The sequence below is a fragment of the Magallana gigas genome, chromosome 8 (genome assembly GCF_963853765.1).
Source record: "Magallana gigas chromosome 8, xbMagGiga1.1, whole genome shotgun sequence".
Lineage (NCBI taxonomy): Eukaryota > Metazoa > Mollusca > Bivalvia > Ostreida > Ostreidae > Magallana > Magallana gigas.
In genome coordinates, this window is record NC_088860.1 from 10,313,316 (window position 1) to 10,338,731 (window position 25,416).

Below are 25,416 nucleotides of genomic sequence, written 5' to 3' on the forward strand. Positions count from 1 at the left end.
AGAAGAAGGAAAAACAGTTAACCAACCTTTCTGAATAAAACGCCAAGATTTATTTCAAATAAACAAAAGGTACATATGACAGGTACACATAACATCGCTCAGTGAAAGGTTCACCTTGCCTGCCTCCTTAGACAGAACAAGGGACGAGTTCCATGTACAAACAAACTCAAGATACAGATACACACACTCTCTTTGTTTTTCTATCTTCATCTATAAATGACAAAAAAATTCACACAACCAGTTTAGCAGTAATTCATCTTGGGAGTTTTATTCAATTACAAATCCCTTTCTCTCGACAAAGTTTGTACTTTCTTTGAACGCCAATTCCAGACATGAAGGTCATAATTTTGCAAAGACATTATATGCAACAGACACATTAAGCATAATATCTAGCTAACAACCCCCTCCTTCTTTCTTTCCAAGTTCCAACACTTTGAATAACGTAACAATTACAAATCCAATCACTTTCTATGATAAATGGAAAGAAAGTTGTCCCTCTTTTGCAGCAACTGTTAACTTTTCTCGCATAATGTCTATTGTGCTATAATCAGGCAGTTTCAGATAGTTAACACATGTCATCACGGATGGTAGGAAATTATCAGGATTTTCTGTTCCTTCAAATGATTTTCTAACGATGGTCAATGGAGGATTCAAACTTCTGAAGCCTAAAATTAAAAGTTATATCACTTACATTTCTCGCACACAAAATAAAAAAAAATCCTTTTACAAATCTTGGAAGAGAAAATGCTACATGCACAATGTCACTGAAGAAGCATCATCTTAACACCCTTCATTTAAAGATAAGATGGAACAAAACAATGTTTTTACCTCCAACAGGTAAGCGTGGAGACCCAGTAACAAACTGCAAGAACTGTCTCTGTTCCACGTCATCATAACAACTCAGAACCTCAAACAGGAAGTTGACAGCCCGGCTGTCGTGTGTATAACCGTGGTCGGGTCGACAGCATTCCATTAACATCTTAACGTCCCACACTTCCTTCTTGTTGCCACAAAACAGCTGTTCCAACTATCAACAAAAGAAAACGTCTTATTTCATGAACAACCTTTATAAAAGCAATGTATTTACCTTCATATAAATTAAAAGAGAATAATTTAACAAATTCATGAAAAAAAAATTGTACCTTCAGGAAATATTAAACTGATAGAGGAAAAACAGTTTTCAAAGACAATTCAATAGAAAATTTCATTAATGGATGTACATGTATATATTTGAGTAGAGGTTACCATATATCTGTTTCTTCTTCACTTGTCAAAAAATTTGCAAAAAAGGGGAAAATGTGTGGCATTTTTAATTTGCGTCAGTAATTTTTTGTGCTTTTAAAAGCGTCTCATAGAAAATAATACAGGATATAATTTCTGCGTATTTGATATTTTGCGATTTGAAAGAGATAGCAAAAAAAAGCGAAAATTAGATGACTGCAAAAATTACGGGTTATACGGTATATCAAACAATCACTAATAGGAAGAGTTCAGTTCATTACAAGTACCTCCTCTGGATAGAAGCTCTGCAGTGTGGACAGAGTGAAGATCTCTTCGAACCCCTCCCTGAAGGCCTCAAACTGTCGAGACACGCCCTCGACCTGACTCCAGTGGACCACCAGCTGAAATAGCAGGGACTCATTAAAAAGTACAGTTCACTACTGGTACCTTGGTTTTTCCCTAATTCATTAAAGTTACTGTTGACCCTATGATAAGTTTAACAACTCTCACTTAAGAGCCATTTAATAGATACTGTGGAACCATTAGATTTCGTGGTAGCTCAATTATCGTGGTATTCATGGGTAGCCCTATCCCACAAATTTACATCCTCATCAAAAACAAATTTTGAAAGAGTTATTTTACGGAAACTGAAAAACGCATCCACAAAATTACATCTCCACGAATGAGCAAAACACCCACAATTCACGAAAATTGGCCCCCACAAATTTAAATGATTCCACAGTTAGTTATTTCTTGACAAAATTATTGAGTTCACTTGTGATTTTTTTTTTTCAACTACAGCTTGTCAAGCTTTGCTGAAATAGTGTGCATTTCACTTCTAAATAAAATTTTCTTTAAAAAATTTAAAAATATAAATTCAGCATTAATGTATGATTGATGAGCCATAATTATACATTTCTTTGGTGTCTAAACATTCATGACTAACATGTCCATGAAATTACAACACATAATAGAGTATATGGAAATCTATAAAAGGCTGCCTGTGTAAGGTCTGTAGACAGTAAAACACGTTTATAACAAAGTGCCAGGGACCGGCGATTTTGCTTCGTTATAAGTGTATTTCATTAAATCTATCAAGTTAACAACATGACTGTTATAAAGTCATGGGGTTTAAAAAATCACTTCGCTGTAAGCGCCAATTCATTATAAGCATGTTCGCTATAACCGTGTTTTACTGTATTAAAATAGAATTCTTTGCCTGTGAGACTTGCCTGTAAGTACTCCTCCAGATTATCCAGTGTGACTGTGATATCCTGACCCCCCTTCTTCAGCTCTATGTTGGAGTAGCCAGGCAGAGTGAAGTTAATGTCCAGATCTTCTATACTACAACCATCCATGGTCAAACTCTCCAGAGCCAACTGTCGACTCTCGTCCGTCTAGAAGGGTAAACAAAGTGTGTGAATATACAAATTGCACTTCAAAAATAATTTGAAAATTTATTGTTCAAAAGTATCTTTCTGAATTTCTAAGATCAATAAACAATCAAAATTAACAATAAAACATATCTGACATTGTTACATAAAATCAAGGCAATAAATGTGTGTATTATAAAACATGTACATGTAACTCGGTAATTCAAGACCCACTTAAATGTTGGGAAATGCTGACATTATTGTATAACTAACATAGATAATTTGCATTACAAAGTTTACACACAATACATGACTTTCATCTGATTGATAATCAGTATGTCAAACCTAGCATTCTGTGGACTTACATGTGACTTGTCGGTGAGGATCCTCTGTTTTTGACTTACATGTGACTTGTCGGTGAGGATCCTCTGTTTTTGACTTACATGTGACTTGTCGGTGAGGATCCTGTTTTTTGAGGATCCTCTGTTTTTGACTTACATGTGACTTGTCGGTGTGGATCCTCTGTTTTTGACTTACATGTGACTTGTCGGTAAGGATCCTCCGTTTTTGACTTACATGTGATTTGTCAGTGAGAATCCTTTGTTTTTGGTGTAAGACGTCCTCTAGTTGTTGGAATGATTTCGCCACCACTGGGTCCAGATGCTGAAGGTCACTGGAGGTCAGGCTATGTTCCTGTCCCAGCAGCCATTTGTAGAACACCAAACTCAGGGGGATGTCCAGCTGTAACAAATCCATTACAAGTCATCTTTGTGACTCAAAAATATGACTACTTAAAAACACTTGAAAATTAATGTAGATTTAAATCATTTAAGGGAAATGAAAATTCAAACCATTTCTTGAGATGCTCCTTGCATGAAATTATAGTATAAGGTAATTTTGCAAATAATGTAACAGCATTATGAATTTAACATTTCAATAATCTCATGCAACAATTACAAAATAAGGAGTGATGTAGATATTCACCATTCTGGAGTCCATTAAAGCTTTGGCCATGAACTTCCCCAGAAACTTGAACTTGGCTTTGACTTTATTAATGACCGCTGCTTTAGCGTTTCTTGGAAGTGGGGCCGGGAACAAGCCACAGGGGGAATAACAGTACAAGATCTCCTCATCCTCCCCTATACCAACGAAAAATACTAGTCTTGTACACAATACTGTTTCTTAAAGAAGTGCATGCATTGGTGCCTATCATCATAATATTACAACACCAGTTATTGATTAAATTTCCTCAACATGATTCATGCAATGAAAAAGACTGAATTTCCAGCTGACCTATTGCACTTTTCTCCTTAATGCCATCCCCTCTCCAAAGGTCAAGGTCAGACTTCTGTACCTCTTTAGACACCAAGGCATAGAACTCTAATGTTGGGCCCAAACCAGTACCAACCTGCAAGATAACCAAAATCTTAATTCAAAATGGGTCATCAATTTAATCTACAACGGACCACATAAAAAAAGATACGAAAGATAAGAAAGTTAAGAAATTCCTTTTCTTTCACCAACTTATAGCTAGTGTAGGTTGTTTTACAGTACTGCAGTAAAGGTACAAACCTCGTTTTCGTACTGGATCTCCAGCAGGGCCCTGGAGTTACCAATGTCCTCCATCACCTTCTCTGCCTGTTTCAACAATTCCGTTCTGCTCACTTGTTTCTGAAATAATGTGTCAATGTGACAGAAATTCATCACTTTTGTGAATCATAAAATCTACTGCTAACAAGCAAATCATTGTGTTTTGTGCTTACTTTACAATTTAAATTATTCACACATGGCGAAACCTATGAACTGAATTGTTAATTATTAATTGAAATGCTTTTATAAAAATCTTTATATCTGATAACATTTCTCTGTAATTCTGAGTACTATTTCTTCATAGTTTTGATCATCTATTCACCCCAGTGATTAATTCTCTGAATTCATCTCAAAAAAAAATCACTGCCACATTTGGATGTCCTACCCTTCTACGGTCCAGCCGGGGGGCCACTCTGTCCGTACTGTCTGTCGTCCCGTTATCCCCGGTGTTGTCCTGTAGCCTCATCAACGCACGGTCTCTGTCAAAGGTGGTGGCATAGAATAACAGCTGTCGCGTGTCAAATGGAAACAGGAACGGACTGCAAAAAGCCATTTCAGAATGTGTCATTATAGAAAATTTAGAGTCAGTCTTTTCTGATCATTATCTAATACATGTAACAGAATAAAATTTGATTTGCAATTTCAAAAACATAATCAAAATCTTATGATAAGGTTTATGTGCTTGTAACATAGTATAACTTAAAACAAAAAATGAATACATGTACTTGAATATGTGCTAGATTTAAGGATATATAAAAAGTCTATCCTTAATTCAATATATAAAATTAATTCTAGAGGCATATTACTACATGTTAATTCCACTCACGCTGCGTTTGAGATTTCTGCCAACCAGTTAGGAAGGTTCCCAGTCATTATAACAAGAGGGTCCTGTAGCTGGCGATTAGCTTTGGCTGTTAATTTGGAACTAAGAAATTCAATGTACGGTAGTACTGGATTAACTGGACATGGCACCTACAACAACAAAATACAACAATGAAAGGGTGAAAGATGCAAAATTGTTTTCAACAGCAAAATAATTTACATGTAGATTTATGTTTCCTTTCAAATGTTTTGTACAAGTAAATTCATTAAGAAAATAACACGGTTATACTTGTGAGTAATTATAAGAGTTTATACAAGTTTATGAAAGTGGGACTCACCTCGTACATAGTGGACCAGTATCTGTTAAACGCGTGGAGGATTCGAAGTAATGCAATGACGTCCAGCGAGGCATCCTGGACTGTGACAAATGCCGGGAGTTTGTCTGTCAGGTAAGCGTTGAGGGCGGGGACCATCACGGGGCAGTGTCCATCTATTGTTACATAGAAACTCAGTACAGAACAGGCATGTGTGTAACATTCCTTATCCAAAAATTATCTTAATATATAAATAAATATACATTAATCAATCAACACATAGTGGAGCATTCACTGTATTTCATATCTTGACTAAAATGCTGTTATAACTTCTCAATGAGCAGAGTGTACATGCACTAGTACATTTTTAAAAACAACTCACCATTCCACAGTTCATCCATCTTTCTTCTGACGGTTTTTTGGGATTTGTTATCTCCCTTGGTTTTCTTTGGACTTGTGGCTGAAGCATCATCACCTTCTGATGCAGGACGGTACCTACAACATCCACATACACGTGAAACAACTCGTGGTAAAGTTCAACAAAATTTTCAAAAAACACTGCCATGTTTATTGCCATACCCAATTTATTCAAAAGCTTCAAACTCAAACTTCAACAAGTCTGAATCAAACACTTGCACCTAAATCCATATACAGATTTCAGTTATGAACCTTCAAACATCCATTCTTTAATGATAAGAACTTACCAAATGGTGTGGGTTTGAACCCAGATGTTGGCGTGGCCAAGTGGACTCTCGGCCTCAGTGTCTGTCTCACTGGTCTCCCCAGGGTTACTGTAGTTTTTGACCGCTTGGTACACTGTCATGTTGTACGGCAGGAATCGCTCACCCATGAAGAACTCCAGTTTGTGTCTGGCTGTTCCTTGACTGATGAACACAGCAGCCTGTAGCAAGAATGCACACTATGTAATCTACTCACTCAGTCTCTAATCAGTTCTTCTTTTCATATTCAGATACATGAACAGTTATAAAAATCTGATCCCAAACCATCCTTATATTCTAAGCCATTCAGCTTTTTCAGAATTTAAATTTTTGAGATAGAGATACTGTAACTAGCTCTAACCATGGTGTCGTCAACATCATCATCAGAATTCTCATCGTCGCTGATATCATCATCCCCATCAGGCTTTGACCTTCCATAGCCTCTTATCACCAGGTATCTCTCGATGGCCTGAACTAGGGCCAGGGGGTCAATTTTGACTGGCCCTCCCTTCCACTGCCTCAGGGTGGTGCACTCAGGGTGTCGTTGGAGATTACACTGAAAGACACACAATGTCATCATTGATTAAGTCTAATATAATCACATCAAAACAGATTGTTTTATTAAAATATTTATGTGAAGTTTCTTTACAAAAAATATGCAAATTAATTATACTGTAAATTCCATATCTTAGGTGAGTACTTAATTCTGTAATTCTGCTGTTCTGGGGATACAAAATAGCAAGAACCAATTTCGTTGTTGCTTCTCGTGATTTAACGTGAACAGTAAGAAAATTGCAGTAGTTACCTTGAGTTGATGGGTATTGAAGAATCTGAGAGCATTTGATCCTCTGCCACTGGAGGTATTGCCTCCTGGGAGGTCATGAACTTTGACCTGAAACTGGATACACGAGTGGGGGTTAATTTCAGCAAGATAGATCAAAAATAAGCATTTTCATTACATACCAATAAATCATCAGGTCTATGGCATTAACTCTGTACCTGTTCTAACTGATGAAGACATCCAATAAGTTTGTTGACTAGATAGGACATTGCAGGATTTCCCTCCATTTCTAACCTTTTCACATGTAATACATCAGGGGCCTAGTAAAGAAATTAAATGATTACAGCATAGCTACATGTACAGCACTTCACAATTTCAAAATTTTAATGCTTAATTGATATTGAAATGCCCACAATTTCAGTATATCTTGTGGGACAAAATTTAACAGACATTAATATTCAACAATTCGTAAGAGAATAATAATTTTCCCCTCCAAAAAAAGTTCTAGCTCTTTTAAGTCAGAGGGACACAATATAAAATGTTATCTAGGCAAACATGTATTCTAAATATTTCAAAGCCATTGAAAATCTTTAACTACTGACTGGACAATTAAGGAAGATGTGCAGAAAGCGCCGTATCCTGACATCACGTGGCACAGCACAAGCGGATGACGTGAGATACTGCAGCAGCTTTTGTATGAGGCCACTGTGGATGATTTCAAAGGGCGAGACGTCACTGTCTCTCATGATCACAGCTATGCTTTTTAATCCTTCTATACCACTGTCACACTGAAAATACATGTACATGTCAAACATAGAGATAATTTCTACACTAAAAGTACATGTCAAATATCCTATAAATCTAGCCTTTAAATATACCCTGAAATGACAACAAATCTTTAAAAACATTGAAAAGATGTTGATGTTCAATATCGTTTTTTATATCACTGATGATCAACAATCTAATACACAAATCGTCAATTGAAGCACTGTGTAACACATACACATACCTCAGTCTGAATTTGCTCGGCAGCTGAACACAACTGGTTGAGTACGGTCAAGGCTGGGTGACTGGTTCCCTCAAAGTCTGGACCAAAGTACTGCTGGAGGAATCGCTCAGCTGAAAAACATTCAGGTTCATATATGTATAAAGGCAAAGCATGGACATTTCTCTATCTTCAGATGATCTTTATCATTCCCAACTTCAACATCTGTATGAACTTACCTTGATCCTTGATCCATGTTTTAATTTTTTCCCTATGAGCTGATATTTGTGAATTTTTGGATAAAACTGCTTCCTGTAAATGTGAATTGTTCATATTACTATATGCATATGTACACTCAATTGTCCTTTCACTGAAAAATTAACAAGTCAAATTTCATCCAAAAAAAGTTTTCTTTTAGAGCAGCCATGAGTAATCCTACAGCATTAGCCTTGGTCTGTTATATATTTCCTTAATAAAACTCTCTTGTGTATAATATTCTCTGACTCCTGAAAAAGGAGACATGCCTTATCAAAATATTTCTACATTCATAAAACTTTTTGGATCCTTACTTTATAAGCTACTTCCCAACTACCTATGATGCAGAGGCCTTCTGCACTCAAGGCACATGTCTTATCAGTAATCTTCAGCAATCATAACCTTTTGGATCTATTCCTTTGTTAGCCTACCTTTGATGCAGAAGCTTTTGGCACTCGGTCACTGGAGGAGAACTTGGCCCAGCTGCGGGGGTTGAGACTTGGAAGGAAGGAGATCTTTGAGGAGGAGGAGGACTTGCTCTCCTTGCTGCTCGCAGACTTGGCCCGCCCCGAGCTTCTGGACGATGGTTTTGTTTCGGAGGTTGTGGCTTCCTCTTTGCTCTTTCTGCCTAAGGAGCGTTTTGGAGCTTTCTTTCTTTTCAAAACATCACTAAGTTTCCTAAAAGACAAAATAATATCACTAACCAAAGGGTCCAACAATTTTTTGTCTTGGACAAGAGCTTTGAGATCACTTTGATCTACCTTTAGCTTATTGTCAATTGCTTTATCCAATTAATTTTGTAACTCATCGTAAATAAAAATTTTACTTTTAAGTCTTTGACATCAAAGTACAGTAAATTGAACAGAACATACGAAGTTCAAGTTCTAATACCATATACAGTATCTGATTGCTTTTTAATGAACTATATATATTTTATGACCAAACATCTGATTTTTCCCTGGCTTTCCTGTCCACTTCTAGAACAGCTTAAATCACAATAATAATTTATGCTAATTATGTTTACAAATTTACATTATTTTCGTAATAATTTGCAAAAAAGCAACAAAAAATGTGATACATCAATAGACCAACAGTACAACACTGGAGCTTACATCTGACTGGAGCTGGGGCTATCTTCTGGGGCAGGGGGAGATGCCCCCTCCTTCTCTGTGGGGACTGGTTCAGAGGTCAATGACCCAGACGAGGTACTACTGAGGCTGGAGGAGGAGGCGGTAGTCGGAGCAGGCTTTACCGGGGACTCCACCTTCAACTCGGAGTCAGCCAATCGTTTAATCTGGTGCATTACACCTGTAAAATGACCATGCCAGATGTGAATTTTGACACTCATAATTATATGGCAAGACAAAATGGAATGCAAGTTGATATATTATCATTTAAAAACATTTAGACTCAACATTAAATTCATATCTAGTTTTGGTTTGACATACAAGTATTCGTACATCTCAAGCAAATAAAGAATCTAATTCAGATGGTTACAAGCATTTGTTCTTTGAATGCAGAATTTTAAACATAGAATATACCTTCCCTCCTGAAGTACACACTGAAGATGTCTGGTAGCTTCTGCATCAGAATCTCTGCCATCTGAATCGCTCCAACAACAACTTTGACATCATTTGATGCCATCATAGCAGCAATGTGACTGAAACAAACAGAAGGATAGAGGTAATTCTTCATGAAGGCAGTTCATGATTACAGATCTAGGAACAACTAAAGTTAAGAGTGGGTTTATTTACCTTGAGACTGGTTGAGACTGGAGAATTTCCTTCAGTAAGCTGGGCTCAGCATAATAGATCATTCTGAGCAAAGTCTGAAGACACTTGTGTCGCACAGTAGGTCCAGCCTATCAAAGACAAAACAAAAAGCTTACTCATCCATTCAAAAATTAAATACACATGAAGATTTATGAAGCCGTTTTACTTTTCTTTATGAGGTTCAGTTTTAGAAATTAAAATTTCTTACAACCTGTCATCCACTACATAAGTGTAAAAAATTGCTTATTATATACATATGTAATTAAGTCTTGCTATTTAATATACTTGCACAATTTTCAAGATTTTGTTATGAGAACTTTTGAAATTGCAAAAAAATAAAATTTCAATAACATATAGCAACAGATATACTTTATCTTCCCAAAATTTTCCACATACAATAAAACCTAAACATATTGTGTAATGATACTTTAATCCATGCAAGAGCATAAGATTTTACACCCCCACCAACACCACCAACACCACTTACCGAGGAGCTGTACACCTCATAGAGCACAGCGAACAGAGTTTTGATGAAGACCGAGGCCAACTTCATGTCCTCTTTGAGGACCTCTGCCCTCGAGTCACACTGCTCCAGGTTGATCTCCGAGGCCGTGCTCGAGGAGCTTGAGGATGCTGAGGAACAAAACAAAACTCAAAATACTGCCTGGAAGAGCCATTGTAATTAAGTAACCATATGTTGATCAAGTTCTTTGAAGGTTTGCCTGCCATGCAAGATTCATAGTAACCTAGGTACTGTATAACTTGGATATATTGACAGTAATTCACATTTGTCTTAGAACAAACCAATTAAATATAAGATAATCATTATAATTCTCAATATATGCATTTAAATTCCTATGTATTTCAAGAGTGCTTTAATGAAACATTTGGGAAACCCTTGTGCAATTGAAACTTCTGACACCCCACCTGTAGTTTGAGATCCCCCAGCGGTAGCATTGACCTTCCTTTGGACAGCTCTGGCCGTCCCCGTGTCTTCATTGATTTGTTGTAGTGTGTTAAAATCTATTGTGTAAGATCGGCCCATTGTGTTCAAACTCACTTCATCCTCACCAGACTGGTATGCAGCCTAAGAATGAACACACAAAACACAATTTTTAACAACAAAATTCAATAACTCCCATCATGCACTAATGGGGTTTAAATCTCATGCTTTCAAGAAGGTTATAATGAAATGTTGTTTCTGGAGAGGATTGGTGATTTTTAAAATTGGTAAAATAACAATTTTAAAACATCAATGACACTGATACTGTGAGTACTGTGAGCCAGCTCACAAATGATACCCCCACAACAAAATATAATAACTGAAGTACGGTATTTCTCTATTGAATATTAATGGATGCACCATATATTATCCATTGACCTTGAACTTGCACAAATAATTAAAGCTCAAGGTCAGGACATATTTTTACGTCACAGGCATCTTTGTGTCAAGTTATCAATTCTAATCATTTTCCATTAAAAAATATGGCCTAGACAGCAATTATACATTTTTGGGGGGCAATGACCTTGAACTTGCACTAATGACAATGGGTCATAAGTCAAAATCATAACACTCTTTGTGTGAAGTAGGTACATCAAATTTTCTCCTTAAGAAATATAAGGACCTGATACGATTGCAAAGACAGACAGACAGACAAGGTGATTCTTATACCCCCACCCTAAAATGAGGGTATAATAAAGATTTCACATGCTGCAGTTACAGGAATTTGCCTATGTCTAGTTTACCTTTAGGTATGTTATTTGTAGAATGGTAATACTTTATAACATCAAATATAACTCTAACCTCACCAAAAATATCATTCAAATATTGTAATACTGCATCACACTTCTATGACTCGGTCTTACCTCGATGATTTTGCCATCAATGGAGGTGTAGGGATGCCACACCCCCCGGTCGTCCCGCCACTGCCAGCTGACTAGATCAATTACACTGCTGTGTGTCTTACACAGCATGTTGTCTATAGCAAACATCCCATCGGTGGGCAGGGCTGGCATCAATTCACTATCAAACAGAGGCCAATCAGTCAAACACTTTTTGCAACCAAAGAGAGACATATGTGTCAGAAAAAAACATTTCTTGCAATCAACACAATCTAGAATTGAGGACTGAATAGGAAAATTCCCTAAAAACTGCAAATAATACATACCCAATCAAGCAAACAATTTCATACAGCTCTTGAGGAGTTCTAGAAATCAACTGTAATCAAAATTTAATATACTATTTGAATGTTGTAAAATTTTAAAAATATTTTCATAATTTTCTCAATCATCTGTATTCCTCTATTTCCAAAGAAAATTTGGTATTGCATGATAATTAATCAGAAATGAATGAAAGACAAACCTCTACTCCATGCATTTCTTCTTCTGAGGTTCCAACAAGAAGGTAACAAAGAGTGTCTGCAATTTCTGGGGGGAAGAAACCATTCATACATTGAGCATTATACTTTATAACTAGATGTCAATGTCATAACAAATTAAATAAGATTAAGAGAAGTGAGATGGTCTAGAATATTTTTTTACAAAAAAAAATTCTACCCCTGCGAAGAGCTAAAGAACTTTGACAGCATTTAGTACTAGATCAATACAAAATATGACACAATACAAGTAATTTTTACATTGCAAAAACTGTCAATTGTGATAAGTTGAGTAATATAATTTCATTAATGATCATTGAATACCAATTTTCATGGATTCCATTGCCGAGTTCATCTATGAAATTGTATTGATATGATCATTGTCCATGATGTCATGTATCCTTGAAACTGTGGTTTTCATTAAACTTATAAAAACTGATGCCTACTGATATCAATGAAAACACAGTATACAATGTAGATTTAATTTAGTCTGATGCTGATTTTGACCCTTTTCCCTTAAGTGAACAGTAGCAGACCTACTTTGTTTGAGTAAGACCACTGCCAGGTCAGGACAGCTGGCACACATGATGGACAGCATCCTAATCACCATGACGAATGTGCTGGTACTGATGACAGAGGGGCTGACCACCAGTAATTGTTGGATGTTGGTCAGCAGACCATGGACAGCAATCTCCTTTAGGGTCCTCTGGTCGGTCTGGAAATTATCCACCAAGCGACAGAAGCAAATACAGCAGTTCTCTACTGATTTCTTGTCCTGAAACGAGAGCACAAAAATAACTGGTGCATGAGACCCAGCCAGTACTGTATATTTTTTCTGATTGCAAACAAATATTTTTCATTAAATATACGCAAGATAAATTCAAAAGTACTAATTCCTAGAGAAAAGGGGGCTACAATTTGTGAACCAATGCATTAATTTTTTTATCAAACATGACAAATGACAATTTTGTTACAGAACTAGCCTTTCCCAGTTTTATAAGAAAATGAGTAGGTTATAATAAATTTGAGTTTCCTTCCTTACCTGATGGGTGAGTTTATTGCTCAGTAACTGCAACGAGTCTCTAATCAAGTGGAATTCATCGTACGTCATGTTCTGGACACAGTTCGCGGTGATGGCTAGAGCACTCCTCTGTGCCGTGATGCTGAAGAAGTCCAGGAACATCAAGGATGCTGCAATTCCTCCCTGAAAGTCATAACACAAGGTGATTATCATATCAAATGCTTTTATAACAACAGTATGTGGATAATTCTAAATATTGCGGTTGAGATATAGCTTTGACTTACAGCCTGCAGGATGGACTTGCCATGTCTTCTGGATAACATCTCTAAAGCAGTCAGTGACTGTTCAGCCACATCCATACACTGTATGGCCCTCAGCTAGTAAAACGAGAGTAGGAAAACCATAACATTATCATAAAATATGGAAGAAAAAACACTACCAAATCACCCCTCCCTGACACATTTCCCTGCATTAGTACACATCTGTCCAATTTACACTTTCACCATATCTACCAAATATTCTACCAAATATTCTTATATGTACAGTTGGACTTTGATATCTCAAACACTGATATCTCGAATACAAAGGATATGTTGAAGTGATTTGTAAGTCCCAACCATTAGTTTCTTAAAGTATTTTACCCTCAATATCTCAAATACTTGGATATCTTGAAGGTTTTTTTTAAAGTCCTATCTAGTTTGAGATAATGATGTTTGACTGTAATATTGTTAGTTAGAAAGGCCCCTTACCTTTTCTAAGAAGACTGGTACAGCATCTACCACAATGGCCGAGGACCTGGGCAGGGCCTCCATCATGTAGGTCAGTGCCCGGCACGCGTGGTTCATCATGTCAAAGTTGTGCTCCATCTGTAGGAGGGTGATGAGCGCAGGAACCACCTGTTTGACGGGGAAGCCCGCCAGAGTGTCCTCGTTTCCCATTACTAGCAACTGACACATCTCAATGGCTGCCGTCAGCTGTTGGTCTTCATTCCCTGTTGACTGCAGGCCCTGAAGAAGCTGCTGGGCTTTGTTCACTTAAAGGATAGAAAAGGCACTTTATGTATTATACATGTTTTCAAAAGCTATTGATGAACTTTAACAAACTCCTTTTCTGTTACCTTTAGCTCTTAGCAATTTGTATCATATTCAATCAACTCAATGGGTTACAAAAATATACAACTGATCTCTTTACTTACTTGATCCCCCTCCCATGGTACGATGCAGAAGTTGATGCATGCGTGGCCCCAGGGCCCCAAACAGCTGTGAGGGTAGACCCCGGGCCTCTAGGAGGGCCTGAAGTCGACCCATATCAGCCTCTTCAGTCTCACTCTCAGAGGTCAGGCTTGCTGTCGCTCCACCAGAACTTGTGGCTAAAACAGAAAAAACTTCCAAGTAGGCTTGTGAAATAGTTCAACAAAACACAGCAATTAAGGTATCCGATCCATAATAGCCTCAGATTCAATGAATCTGGGTGCATAACAGATAGGTATGGGCTAAAATACTCAGTATACTTGGACATAAGTTTCCTATTTAAGTATCAATATGTAAGTGTGGAATGTGTCCTAATTAATGATCTTTTCCTTTTTTGGAAGAGTTGTCCCCCTTTGCTTTTATTCTTATACAAAATTAATTCTAAAACATCTACACAGTATAAAATTTATTTTTAATAGTTTTTGTATTCCTAATGATAAAATACATCTTTCCACCAAAACATTTTTTGATATTCCTAATAATTACTTTTTTATCTAAAAAATGTGCTTGTCTCCATAGACCTTAATGCAATCTTCATTAATTAATTACTGCTTAGTTAATAATATTTTTGAAAGTTTCTCTCGGTAAATCTTTTTCTATTCTTAAATGCTTTAAAAAAATATCAAAGTATTAAATACATGATAGATATTCAAGGTTGGAAAAATTTGGTCCTATATGGATCGGATACCTTAAGTTTTGCAGGGGTTGGACACTGGGACTGGTATGAAATGAGTTTTACCTGCTGTGGGGTTTGGGGTTTCTTCACTACCTCCGGTTCTTGCTCCCTCACCCTCTTCTGATGCCATTGCACTGCTACTACTCAAGGCTTCTGCCTCTGTGGTTCTGCCACGACTGGACTGAGTGGTTGACTTTCCACTACTGGTGCCTTCACTGTTATCGGCCCGGCCCCTGCTGGCTCCCTGGCGCTTTGAGAGGGAAGACGATTGCCTACTACCACTACATAATATAAAACATTTCGTGTTCAACACAGAGATCAGGAAGGTAAAATCAACCAAAAAATGTCACTTCTGTATTAAAGCTCATAAAACATGCTGTAATATACAATATAATGTATCTGCTTATTATGATTACAATGGTATCAGTAGATATTTTCTACAAAACAAAATGAAAATCTAAATTTTATTTATTTAAATTTCAACAAACCTGCTACTTGCACAGGATCCCGTTTTTCTGCTTTGTCGTGTTCGCCGTAAGCTGTCAAGCTCGGGCGACTTGGATGGGAAAGATTTTCTGCGTCTACCTCCTGTGCTTGATTCACCTAATACAGATGTGTGGGCCTTCTTCCCAGGGGTGAGACTCTTTGATGCTGTCTTTGTTACTTTGTTTGAATCAACAATCACAGATTTTGTCTCTGGATTACTTTTGTTTTTGTCCTCTTTACTCTTGGTTTTCTGTTTTTTTGCCGATCCTGTTTGGTCAGCTATTTTTGGAGACACTCTCTTGGTCTCTTTTGGTTTTTCCTTAGTTTTGTAGTAAGGTATTCCCTCTATCACAGATGCGTTAGAATTGGAACGTAAGTTCTGAGATATTGCGTATGGTTCTAAAGGCAGTTCCACAGACTGTCGCCTGGAGGAGAGGCGAGTCGATGAGCTTGCCGAGCTACTACCCACTGAGTCTAGCGAATTCCTGCGAGGTCGAGTAGACTCACTAGATTCTGTTAATTTACTACTTTTAGTTGTCGTGTGGCCTTCAATAGAAGATGTGGATGCACGTTTATTCCCTCGCTTTGAGCGAGCTTTCTTACTGTCTTCTGGAAATTGTCTACAATTCAAAGTCACAATCAAAATTTGATTTACAAACGTAATTTAAGTACTAAGACAAAATACATTCAACATAGAACTATTTTTCAATCATGATTCTGTTACAGTCAAAATGTTCAAAAAGTTAGACGAGACAGTTCCTCAATGGTTGAGATCTGTAGACTAGTTCTTACTGTGTGTACTTAGAGTGATGCACCGACGCCCCTGGGATGTGGCGATGATCTGACCCCCCACAAACTTCCTCAGGTTGGTCTGCCATAGGCACAATCCTCAGTCTGGCTCATGCCAGAAAGTTTGACCTGCAAAGAGGAAATATCATTTACTACATGTTTACACATTATTTTTTGATTTTGACAACTAGATTACTTGAGCGTTTTAACAAGACCAAGGACTCGGGATAATTTGTGTCAAACAGCAAATTGATACTGGCCCGTTTTTCAAGGTCGGTGGTAGGGTTATAATTTGCTGATAAAAATCAACCTTTTCCCAACTCTAAGCTGTAATTCAGTAATCAGTGTATATAAATAAGACCAGCAGCATTTCCAACCTGTTTTAATGCTGAATTAGATAATTACATTATACAAAAGTCCACAAATGTTGACAGTTTTAATTTTATTCCTCCATATTTCTATAATTCCTTTCTATAAAGATGAGAAATTGGCCAAGATATCGAAATAAATGTAAATCTGTATTGTATATGTAAATATTTCCTTGCAGTAAGCAATAACAATATATATGTCTTGATTTTATTGCTTTTTTGGAGGATTTTTCGTGGTGGAGGCATGAAGAAAGTTATTTAAACCATTTTAGACCCAGTGAAACAAGAAAACAAGCAAGAAAATTAACCTCATCTCTTAGGCTATATCTTTTATCTATTACAAACACTTTGATTTACAACATAGCTCAGTGGGCTTATGTATCTAGTGATCAGTATGTCATAAATTAGATATTCAAGTTGCAGTTTATACAATTTTTGCCTTTAAAGAATTTTGAAAATATTTTTTGCCTGAAAATTTTATAATGATGGTTATATTCAAAATATGATACAATATTTGTATCAACATTCTAAATTATCCTGTTCCACCTTCAATGGAAAAACAAGAAGATGGATACACACCTTGATGGTATTCCAAACCTCCCCCAAATGACTTTTAAAATTTATGCAATACTATGTTTTGGAACTGAGATCAAATCCTCCAGGAGTTGGCAATAAATTGATACAATTGGTACCAGGTACGTAGTGCTCACACGTACAACATACTACCGGTACATGACATGTACTACATGTAATTCTGTTTTATTTACAGTCAATCTTAGAGACTATCCTCTTCCTATTTCAGATCAAACAGAAGAAAGATATCTATTGATAACTCAGCCACATCATTTGTTTACAATTTACTTATGAACTCTATTATTCATATCCTGTTAAATGACAAATGTTATATTTCTCTATTTCAAAGGAAGTAATAAGGGCTTGTGGAATTTTTCAAAGATCTTATAGACAATGGACATCTCTCTACATGCACTGGCATGATCTTTGACAGGATATTTGTATAGAGTAAGAATCACAACTAATCTGATTATACAAGTATTTATCCTAAAATCTGATACAGAGATAATCTCTGTATGCTAATCCACCGATTGTCTAATACTATGGTTATTTCAATAAATGCATACATTTATCTATCACATTTTCTACATGTATTTCTAAATGAAGTAATTCATAACAAATCTAATAATGAGAAAAACTAAACAGTTTTTGTCAAGAATAATAACATATATGATTACATGTCATGTCTTGTAAGACAACTAGCCTTCAATTACCAATGTATAAAAAAATATATGTACAAAAATAGACAACAATTGACTCACTTTTGCAAGTTTTTGTTTCTAATATTTCCCTAAAGTAGTTATATTTACCCATTTCATCAATCTTATATTATGTTTCCTTCCTTTTTTCTGTTTCCTTTTTTTTTCAAGACATTGATTATTTATAAATGCTGGGTGTGAACTCTCATTTGCTATTTAAAAATAAGAAATCAATTTCTAAAATGAGATTAAATGAAACCCAACAAAGTGTCTTTATCAAAATCATAATTATAATTGAAGCAACTGAAAGTTAAAATAGTACATGACTGTAGACTGCAAAATTGCACAATAAAATTACTCTGCCAAATTCACTGGGTTGGATTAGATTCTTAAGAATCCGCAATTCCGCAATCAATTGCAAATCTTTTTCCAAAAAAATATCACACGACATAATGCTGCACTCAGCAATCAGTCTTTTTGCACTTTAGTGCAAAGTATGGCAGGATCATTCAACCACTGTTACTTTGACAGAATGTGACTTATATGGGTCTGACATAACAGGAACACATGTGCAATGATACTTATGATAGAGCACATTTTCATCACATATGATGCATAACACTGCACAAAATAAAAAAAACAATGAATTGCAAATATCCAATATCATATATACCAATAAAAGTAGAATTTTAACAGTTTTTCGGTTACGTTCATTAATTCACCAGTCTTGTATACGATATTTTTTTAACACAGGCAATGGAGGTTGCCAACACGTCTGGTGTGTGTACAGCTGATTGAAAAACGCGTCGTCATTAAATTTAACCCTACATCTGTCATTTTGAAACCAGACTCGTATATTTGCTAAAAATTTAACATTGTTCCGTATTTCTAAGAACGTTGTAATATGATACGTTTTTGAAGATAGTTTACATCCTGCAACTTAGGACAATGTTTCGACATTTAGCATTTATTTTTTTACTCGTGGTGAACAAAATTCATCAGGGTTTAGAAAAAAACAAAGAAATATCATTAAATGTTTACAAAATTACCTAAATACGTCGAATCCTCTAAAGAAAATATATATTTTAGGCGGATAAATGGGGTATGGCCTGCGATATTTTTGTCTTCTCGGGCTGTATTTTCATTGAAAGTGCGCACGCAGGATATCTGTACGTTTCCGCTTTGTGGTTCTCCCTATCGCTCGAGACTCGCTGCACAGTGCTTTCGCGCCCCATTTTCAATTTGTCAAAATCAGTTTTTTATGAAAATATCTGAATTTATTACCTAATCAAAGGGATTTTGTTGTTTTATTACAAATTAAATATTTGCGTCTATTTTGAACTGCCGGTCAATAGACTGCGATCTATTAGACCGCCGGTCAATAGACCTCGATCTATTGAACCGCCGGTCAATAGACTGCGATCTATTGGACCGGCAACGTATTTCAGAACGCGGGTATGTTAATGTTATATCCTTTCGATAGTTCTCAGGGAATGTATATTCCTTTACATAGACGCTATTTTTAGTACTTGGTGAAACCAAATACAATGTTATCAAAATGGAGTATCAAATAATCAACAGGTGTAAAGCTTTATATAACATTTTTGAATAAGTTTTCTCGTTATGTCACAAATGAGATAATTTTATTACTATGCCCTGAAAATTGCTGAATCACACCGGACACAGTTATATTGCCCTCCTGGAAACAGTTATATTTCACAGGAAATAGTTATATTGCCCTCCCAAAACTGTAATATCACCATCGCGTGCAAGAATTCTGCATATTAATTACGTCGGGTTCGAAATTTAACGAGCCAGTTGCTAAGCAAACGTAAACAGATCCGCGAATTTTAAACATGTCAGGCAAACATCTGCAGTTTGTTAATCTTAATTCAGATGATCTCGATAGTTTTATTGATGAAAAAAAAATTCAAACGACAAAAGTGATAACTCAAGCGTGAGTGTTTTAAAAACATTTGCCTCTGCCTTGTGAATTAAATAAATATGTTGACAACCCGAGTTTGATTTGTTTAAAAATTTTATATAACATATATTACATGTCTTCTCGGGCGACAATACCAGAATATTTGTCCCTCGATGACAGGAAAGCCCTGGAGTGTTATGTCGCCCTCTGCCTTCGGCATCGGGCGACATAATATAACAGAGACACTTATTGCCTCTGCTGGGGTTTGAACCCGGGTCCTCTAGCACGCCAGTCCAGCACTCTACCGATCGAGCTAAAGGGTTAACCCACTAGCCAGAGCTAGTAGGAATGCCATATACTTGACTCTACCACATTGTCCCCCTCCAAGGAAAGAGGCGTCCCGACTCTCCTGGAGTGCCAGTGCCTGTGGGGCAAAGTTCTGGAGACAATCTCTCTCACCCGCCAGAGAATACCCAGGTCCCAACGTGGGCGCCAACGAAGAATCAGACTGCCAAGACGACAGCTGATGCCATTTTCAATCATTTTGTTGTTCACTATGGCCTCCCGCAAAGACTTCATTCCGACCAAGGAGCAAACTTCTGCAGCAAGATCATCACAGAACTTTGTAAAATCACTGGAATTTCAAAATCAAGGACTACACCGTACCATCCAATGGGCAATGGAATTACAGAGCGTTTTAACAGAACTCTTATTTCCATGTTAGGCACTCTAGATCCAGAGCAGAAACACAACTGGAGAAATTACATCTATCCTCTGGTTCATGCATACAACTGTACAGCCCATGACTCTACTGGATTTTCACCTTACTATTTAATGTTTGGTAGAGAGCCTAACCTTCCAGTTGATTTAGTTTTTGGTATAAATAGGAATGAACAGTCAAACTCTATGCCAGTTTATATAGAAAATTTAAAACAGAATCTACAAGAAGCATATAAACTGGCAGAAACTGCTAACAAGAACTCTCAAGCCAGACAGAAATGTCACTATGACACCAGGGTCCGAGGAGTTACCTTAGTAGAGGGTGATAGAGTTTTGGTCAAAGTAGTGAGTTTTGACGGAAAACACAAAATTCAGGATCGATGGGAAGATCATCCATATATCATCCTGAAGCAGCCTAATAAAGAGATACCAGTATTTAAGGTCCGTAGAGAAGATGGTCAGGGGAGGATCAGAGTCCTTCATAGGAATCTACTACTGCCGATTGGGACGAAGTTAACTTCTCCCGTGCCAGCTCCCAGAACCAAGAAACTGCGGACAGTCAGAGATCAGAAAGTAGAAGCTGAAGAACCCCCTAATCAACACAACACAGATGAGTCTGATGAAGAGAATGATTTTCTTTATTTTGCAGGACAACCCCCTGTAGTTGGTGATGAGTCTGATGTGTTAGATGATGGGAGGAGCAGTGATGCTGGCACTGTCACTGGTGACGATCAGGATAGTGTTCAGAACCTGGAAGAAGGGTTGCGAGAGGACGCTCTCAATCAGTCGACGGATACTGATGACCCAGAAGTTAGTACACATGTAAATAACAATAATGTTGTTATTCCTTTACAGATTGTAGATGATCCTGACAATGATGTTAGAGACCAAGAAGATGAATCTGATGAAATTCCAGAAAGAACACCAGTAAGACGATCAACTCGAACGAGGACTAAGCCTAATTGGATGAATAGTTACATTTGTAACCAAATTCAGTCCAGTAAGTGGAGAGATAAGGCTTTATTTTTTTCACAGATAGCTGACAAAGCCAGCAAATTGGATAAGGAGACTTCCTCCACATTGCTGAAGTTGCTGTCTGATGACTAAATTTTTTTTTAATTGTAAATACATGTTTTATATTCCAGTTTATTTTCAGATGGGTACAACGGAAGGAATTATATTTGAGTAAGTTTCTTTTTGAAATGATGCGGACATCATTTTAAAAGGAGGGGGAGAATGTAATAGTATGAGATTTATTAATTATTATATTGATAAATCTAATTACAGTTTTGATATTAATTAGTTAAGATATAATGTATTTTTAGCAATACATGTAGTTCTATATTAAATCACCCAGGTAGAACACCTAGGTTTACCTGCTAAAGTTAATTAAGGCCCTTAGGATATATGGTCCTTATATGGTCAATCTAAAGGTGTGTTTTTACAGAGAGAATCTATTGGTTTTTAAGTTTGTATAGTTGGGTTTCATTGGTCTGTGGATTTCCCTCCAGAAGTTCTTTGTGTTTTAAGACATTCTTCATATTAAAGCTAAGGAGACAAGACTTAATATTTACGACTTAGAAAGACCTTGATACGTATAGACTTTACTTCATCTCATATTGGTAAGCTAACATTAATTATATTTCTAACCATAACAGAAGTGCTAATATTTAATTAATGGTACATATCCTGTAATTTAGCAAATCTAATTATCCTTTTGCACTTTCTTAGTAAGAGTGATTTTTGAGTGAAAGAATATTTATTAAAGTATATTGAGCTTCAAGAACTAGAGATAATACTAGTGAAAACCTTATTTTAAAGTAATCTGTATTTTAGTATTACTTATGGAAATATATATATAATTTGTAGTGTCTGTCTCTGCTGTGTAAGCTATAATAGCAAAGTGCACACTCATAAGGCGTGGGACTGCCCATTCCCATATGAATGGTATGGATTATGTTTTATCATTATTATTATAACGTATGTCAAATTTAAAGACATCTCATATATAGCTGTAAAGCATTTTTATGATCTGTATGGATAAAATGTGTAATTACATGTATAATTACATACAAGAGTTATTGCCCTTTAATAAGAGTAAAATATAACTGTGTCCATAATGTATTTTATACATATTACTTACTATTGTTATATTTCATTTCAGGGCATTCATTCATTCATTTATTTATTTATCTGTTATCTATTATATCTGTAATCGCAATAATAAAGGGATGTCCAGAACCTTATACAGTGTTATATATTAAGTATAGAACCAGCACTGTTTCATTGGCGCCCACGTTGGGACATCCCTTATTGTGATACAGATATTCCCACTCGAACAACCCTACGGAGAAGTGCTCATAGTGCCACGCATACATCTGGAAGTGTTCCGCGCGCAGCACAGCTTGCCTCCCCGATTACCGGTAGACCTTATATCCGTACAATACAACGATCAAGTTGCGACAGCTAAATGATCCAAGTGTTACACACGGCTCCGGATGGATGATTTTGTGAATATCCTGTGAATTCATATTCTGTATGCATTGTGTCTGTGCTTTCAATGTCTCTGTGTGTGTTCACTCATCTGTGATGTGATTGTGTATTTTGTGTTTGTATACGTCACGTGACTACAGTCTGTACTGATCAACCGATCGGTGAGTGTTTGAATGGTACCACATTTTTCTATTTTTGGCCAGTTTCATTCCATATGTCATTCAAAATGTTAGCAATTTATATTATTTGTGTTTAAAATAATTGTGCCGGTATTACTATTGACTATATAGATTGCAAAATACTGCAGCTGAATAATACACCGATTGCAATCTATATAGTCAATAGTAATACCGGCACAATTATTTTAAACACAAATAATATAAATTGCTAACATTTTGAATGACATATGGAATGAAACTGGCCAAAAATAGAAAAATGTGGTACCATTCAAACACTCACCGATCGGTTGATCAGTACAGACTGTAGTCACGTGACGTATACAAACACAAAATACACAATCACATCACAGATGAGTGAACACACACAGAGACATTGAAAGCACAGACACAATGCATACAGAATATGAATTCACAGGATATTCACAAAATCATCCATCCGGAGCCGTGTGTAACACTTGGATCATTTAGCTGTCGCAACTTGATCGTTGTATTGTACGGATATAAGGTCTACCGGTAATCGGGGAGGCAAGCTGTGCTGCGCGCGGAACACTTCCAGATGTATGCGTGGCACTATGAGCACTTCTCCGTAGGGTTGTTCGAGTGGGAATATCTGTATCACAATAAGGGATGTCCCAACGTGGGCGCCAATGAAACAGTGCTGGTTCTATACTTAATATATAACACTGTATAAGGTTCTGGACATCCCTTTATTATTGCGATTACAGATATAATAGATAACAGATAAATAAATAAATGAATGAATGAATGCCCTGAAATGAAATATAACAATAGTAAGTAATATGTATAAAATACATTATGGACACAGTTATATTTTACTCTTATTAAAGGGCAATAACTCTTGTATGTAATTATACATGTAATTACACATTTTATCCATACAGATCATAAAAATGCTTTACAGCTATATATGAGATGTCTTTAAATTTGACATACGTTATAATAATAATGATAAAACATAATCCATACCATTCATATGGGAATGGGCAGTCCCACGCCTTATGAGTGTGCACTTTGCTATTATAGCTTACACAGCAGAGACAGACACTACAAATTATATATATATTTCCATAAGTAATACTAAAATACAGATTACTTTAAAATAAGGTTTTCACTAGTATTATCTCTAGTTCTTGAAGCTCAATATACTTTAATAAATATTCTTTCACTCAAAAATCACTCTTACTAAGAAAGTGCAAAAGGATAATTAGATTTGCTAAATTACAGGATATGTACCATTAATTAAATATTAGCACTTCTGTTATGGTTAGAAATATAATTAATGTTAGCTTACCAATATGAGATGAAGTAAAGTCTATACGTATCAAGGTCTTTCTAAGTCGTAAATATTAAGTCTTGTCTCCTTAGCTTTAATATGAAGAATGTCTTAAAACACAAAGAACTTCTGGAGGGAAATCCACAGACCAATGAAACCCAACTATACAAACTTAAAAACCAATAGATTCTCTCTGTAAAAACACACCTTTAGATTGACCATATAAGGACCATATATCCTAAGGGCCTTAATTAACTTTAGCAGGTAAACCTAGGTGTTCTACCTGGGTGATTTAATATAGAACTACATGTATTGCTAAAAATACATTATATCTTAACTAATTAATATCAAAACTGTAATTAGATTTATCAATATAATAATTAATAAATCTCATACTATTACAATAACACTCCAGGGCTTTCCTGTCACCTCGGGTCAAATATTCTGGTATGTCGCCCTCGAAGCCATGTAATATATGTATAATATGAGGTAAAAGACTAATGAAAATCTAATGGGTTAAAGACTCCCCCTTCTTTGAGTAAACTAATATTAAATTGAGATGTTGTAATGCATGCAACAGGCTTTGTGCATGTAAAAGATGGAAAAAAAATCTGAGTATATTGAATAATGGCACGAAAACCATCTGCAATATGCAAATTGTAAACCCCGAAAACTAAAAAAGGAATTAGGTAATAAAACAATTATTTAATGCTTGAACAGTCAATAGACCAGAATTTT

The 25,416-nt window shown here is 36.2% G+C and overlaps 2 protein-coding genes and 1 long non-coding RNA gene across 5 annotated transcripts; 1 reads left to right on the top strand and 2 right to left on the bottom strand.

Moving 5' to 3' along the window:
- Nucleotides 1–27: 27 nt before the first annotated feature.
- On the bottom strand, nucleotides 28–19,249 carry LOC105334523 (E3 ubiquitin-protein ligase TRIP12). 3 transcript variants are annotated; one of them, XM_066067984.1, is made up of 38 exons: nucleotides 19,118–19,249; nucleotides 16,433–16,558; nucleotides 15,643–16,260; nucleotides 15,218–15,435; nucleotides 14,424–14,597; nucleotides 13,978–14,261; nucleotides 13,513–13,605; nucleotides 13,250–13,411; nucleotides 12,748–12,982; nucleotides 12,195–12,259; nucleotides 12,001–12,050; nucleotides 11,699–11,855; nucleotides 10,760–10,919; nucleotides 10,320–10,465; nucleotides 9,815–9,921; nucleotides 9,602–9,720; nucleotides 9,173–9,368; nucleotides 8,492–8,738; nucleotides 8,045–8,117; nucleotides 7,830–7,939; nucleotides 7,423–7,608; nucleotides 7,039–7,140; nucleotides 6,845–6,937; nucleotides 6,401–6,595; nucleotides 6,025–6,221; nucleotides 5,703–5,815; nucleotides 5,345–5,496; nucleotides 5,011–5,156; nucleotides 4,570–4,723; nucleotides 4,167–4,265; nucleotides 3,888–4,002; nucleotides 3,579–3,733; nucleotides 3,196–3,335; nucleotides 2,960–2,984; nucleotides 2,454–2,618; nucleotides 1,509–1,622; nucleotides 829–1,027; nucleotides 28–665 (listed from the first exon to the last, which is right to left on the bottom strand). In XM_066067984.1, exons 2-38 carry the CDS (start codon nucleotides 16,516–16,518, stop codon nucleotides 469–471), a joined length of 5,847 nt encoding a protein of 1,948 aa, XP_065924056.1. In that variant the 5' UTR covers nucleotides 16,519–16,558; nucleotides 19,118–19,249; the 3' UTR covers nucleotides 28–468. The 3 variants fall into 3 exon arrangements, with proteins under 3 accessions (XP_065924056.1, XP_065924055.1, XP_011436309.3); XM_066067983.1 differs by having other exon boundaries at nucleotides 2,960–3,023; XM_011438007.4 differs by lacking the exon at nucleotides 2,960–2,984 and having other exon boundaries at nucleotides 3,171–3,335.
- Nucleotides 19,250–20,489: 1,240 nt separating this feature from the next.
- LOC136270905 (uncharacterized) lies at nucleotides 20,490–22,958 on the top strand. The gene is made up of 3 exons (XM_066069826.1): nucleotides 20,490–22,334; nucleotides 22,582–22,659; nucleotides 22,877–22,958. Exon 1 carries the CDS (start codon nucleotides 20,665–20,667, stop codon nucleotides 21,817–21,819), a length of 1,155 nt encoding a protein of 384 aa, XP_065925898.1. The 5' UTR covers nucleotides 20,490–20,664; the 3' UTR covers nucleotides 21,820–22,334; nucleotides 22,582–22,659; nucleotides 22,877–22,958.
- Nucleotides 22,959–24,072: 1,114 nt separating this feature from the next.
- LOC136270906 (uncharacterized) lies at nucleotides 24,073–25,079 on the bottom strand. The gene is made up of 3 exons (XR_010708772.1): nucleotides 24,697–25,079; nucleotides 24,372–24,449; nucleotides 24,073–24,154 (listed from the first exon to the last, which is right to left on the bottom strand). It is a non-coding gene; the product is annotated as an uncharacterized lncRNA (long non-coding RNA).
- Between the last annotated feature and the right edge of the window lie 337 nt (nucleotides 25,080–25,416).

What these genes read in the sequence shown, in the direction of transcription:
- LOC105334523 (XM_066067983.1), bottom strand. Translation starts at nt 16,518, where the DNA reads ATGGCAGACCAACCTGAGGAAGTTTGTGGGGGGTCAGATCATCGCCAC. An exon ending in CCGAGCAAATTCAGACTGAG is followed by an intron (nt 7,609 to 7,829) that starts GTATGTGTATGT and finishes ATGTATTTTCAG; the next exon opens with TGTGACAGTGGTATAGAAGG. An exon ending in ATGATGTTGACGACACCATG is followed by an intron (nt 6,222 to 6,400) that starts GTTAGAGCTAGT and finishes TTCTTGCTACAG; the next exon opens with GCTGCTGTGTTCATCAGTCA.
- LOC136270905 (XM_066069826.1), top strand. Translation starts at nt 20,665, where the DNA reads ATGGGCAATGGAATTACAGAGCGTTTTAACAGAACTCTTATTTCCATG.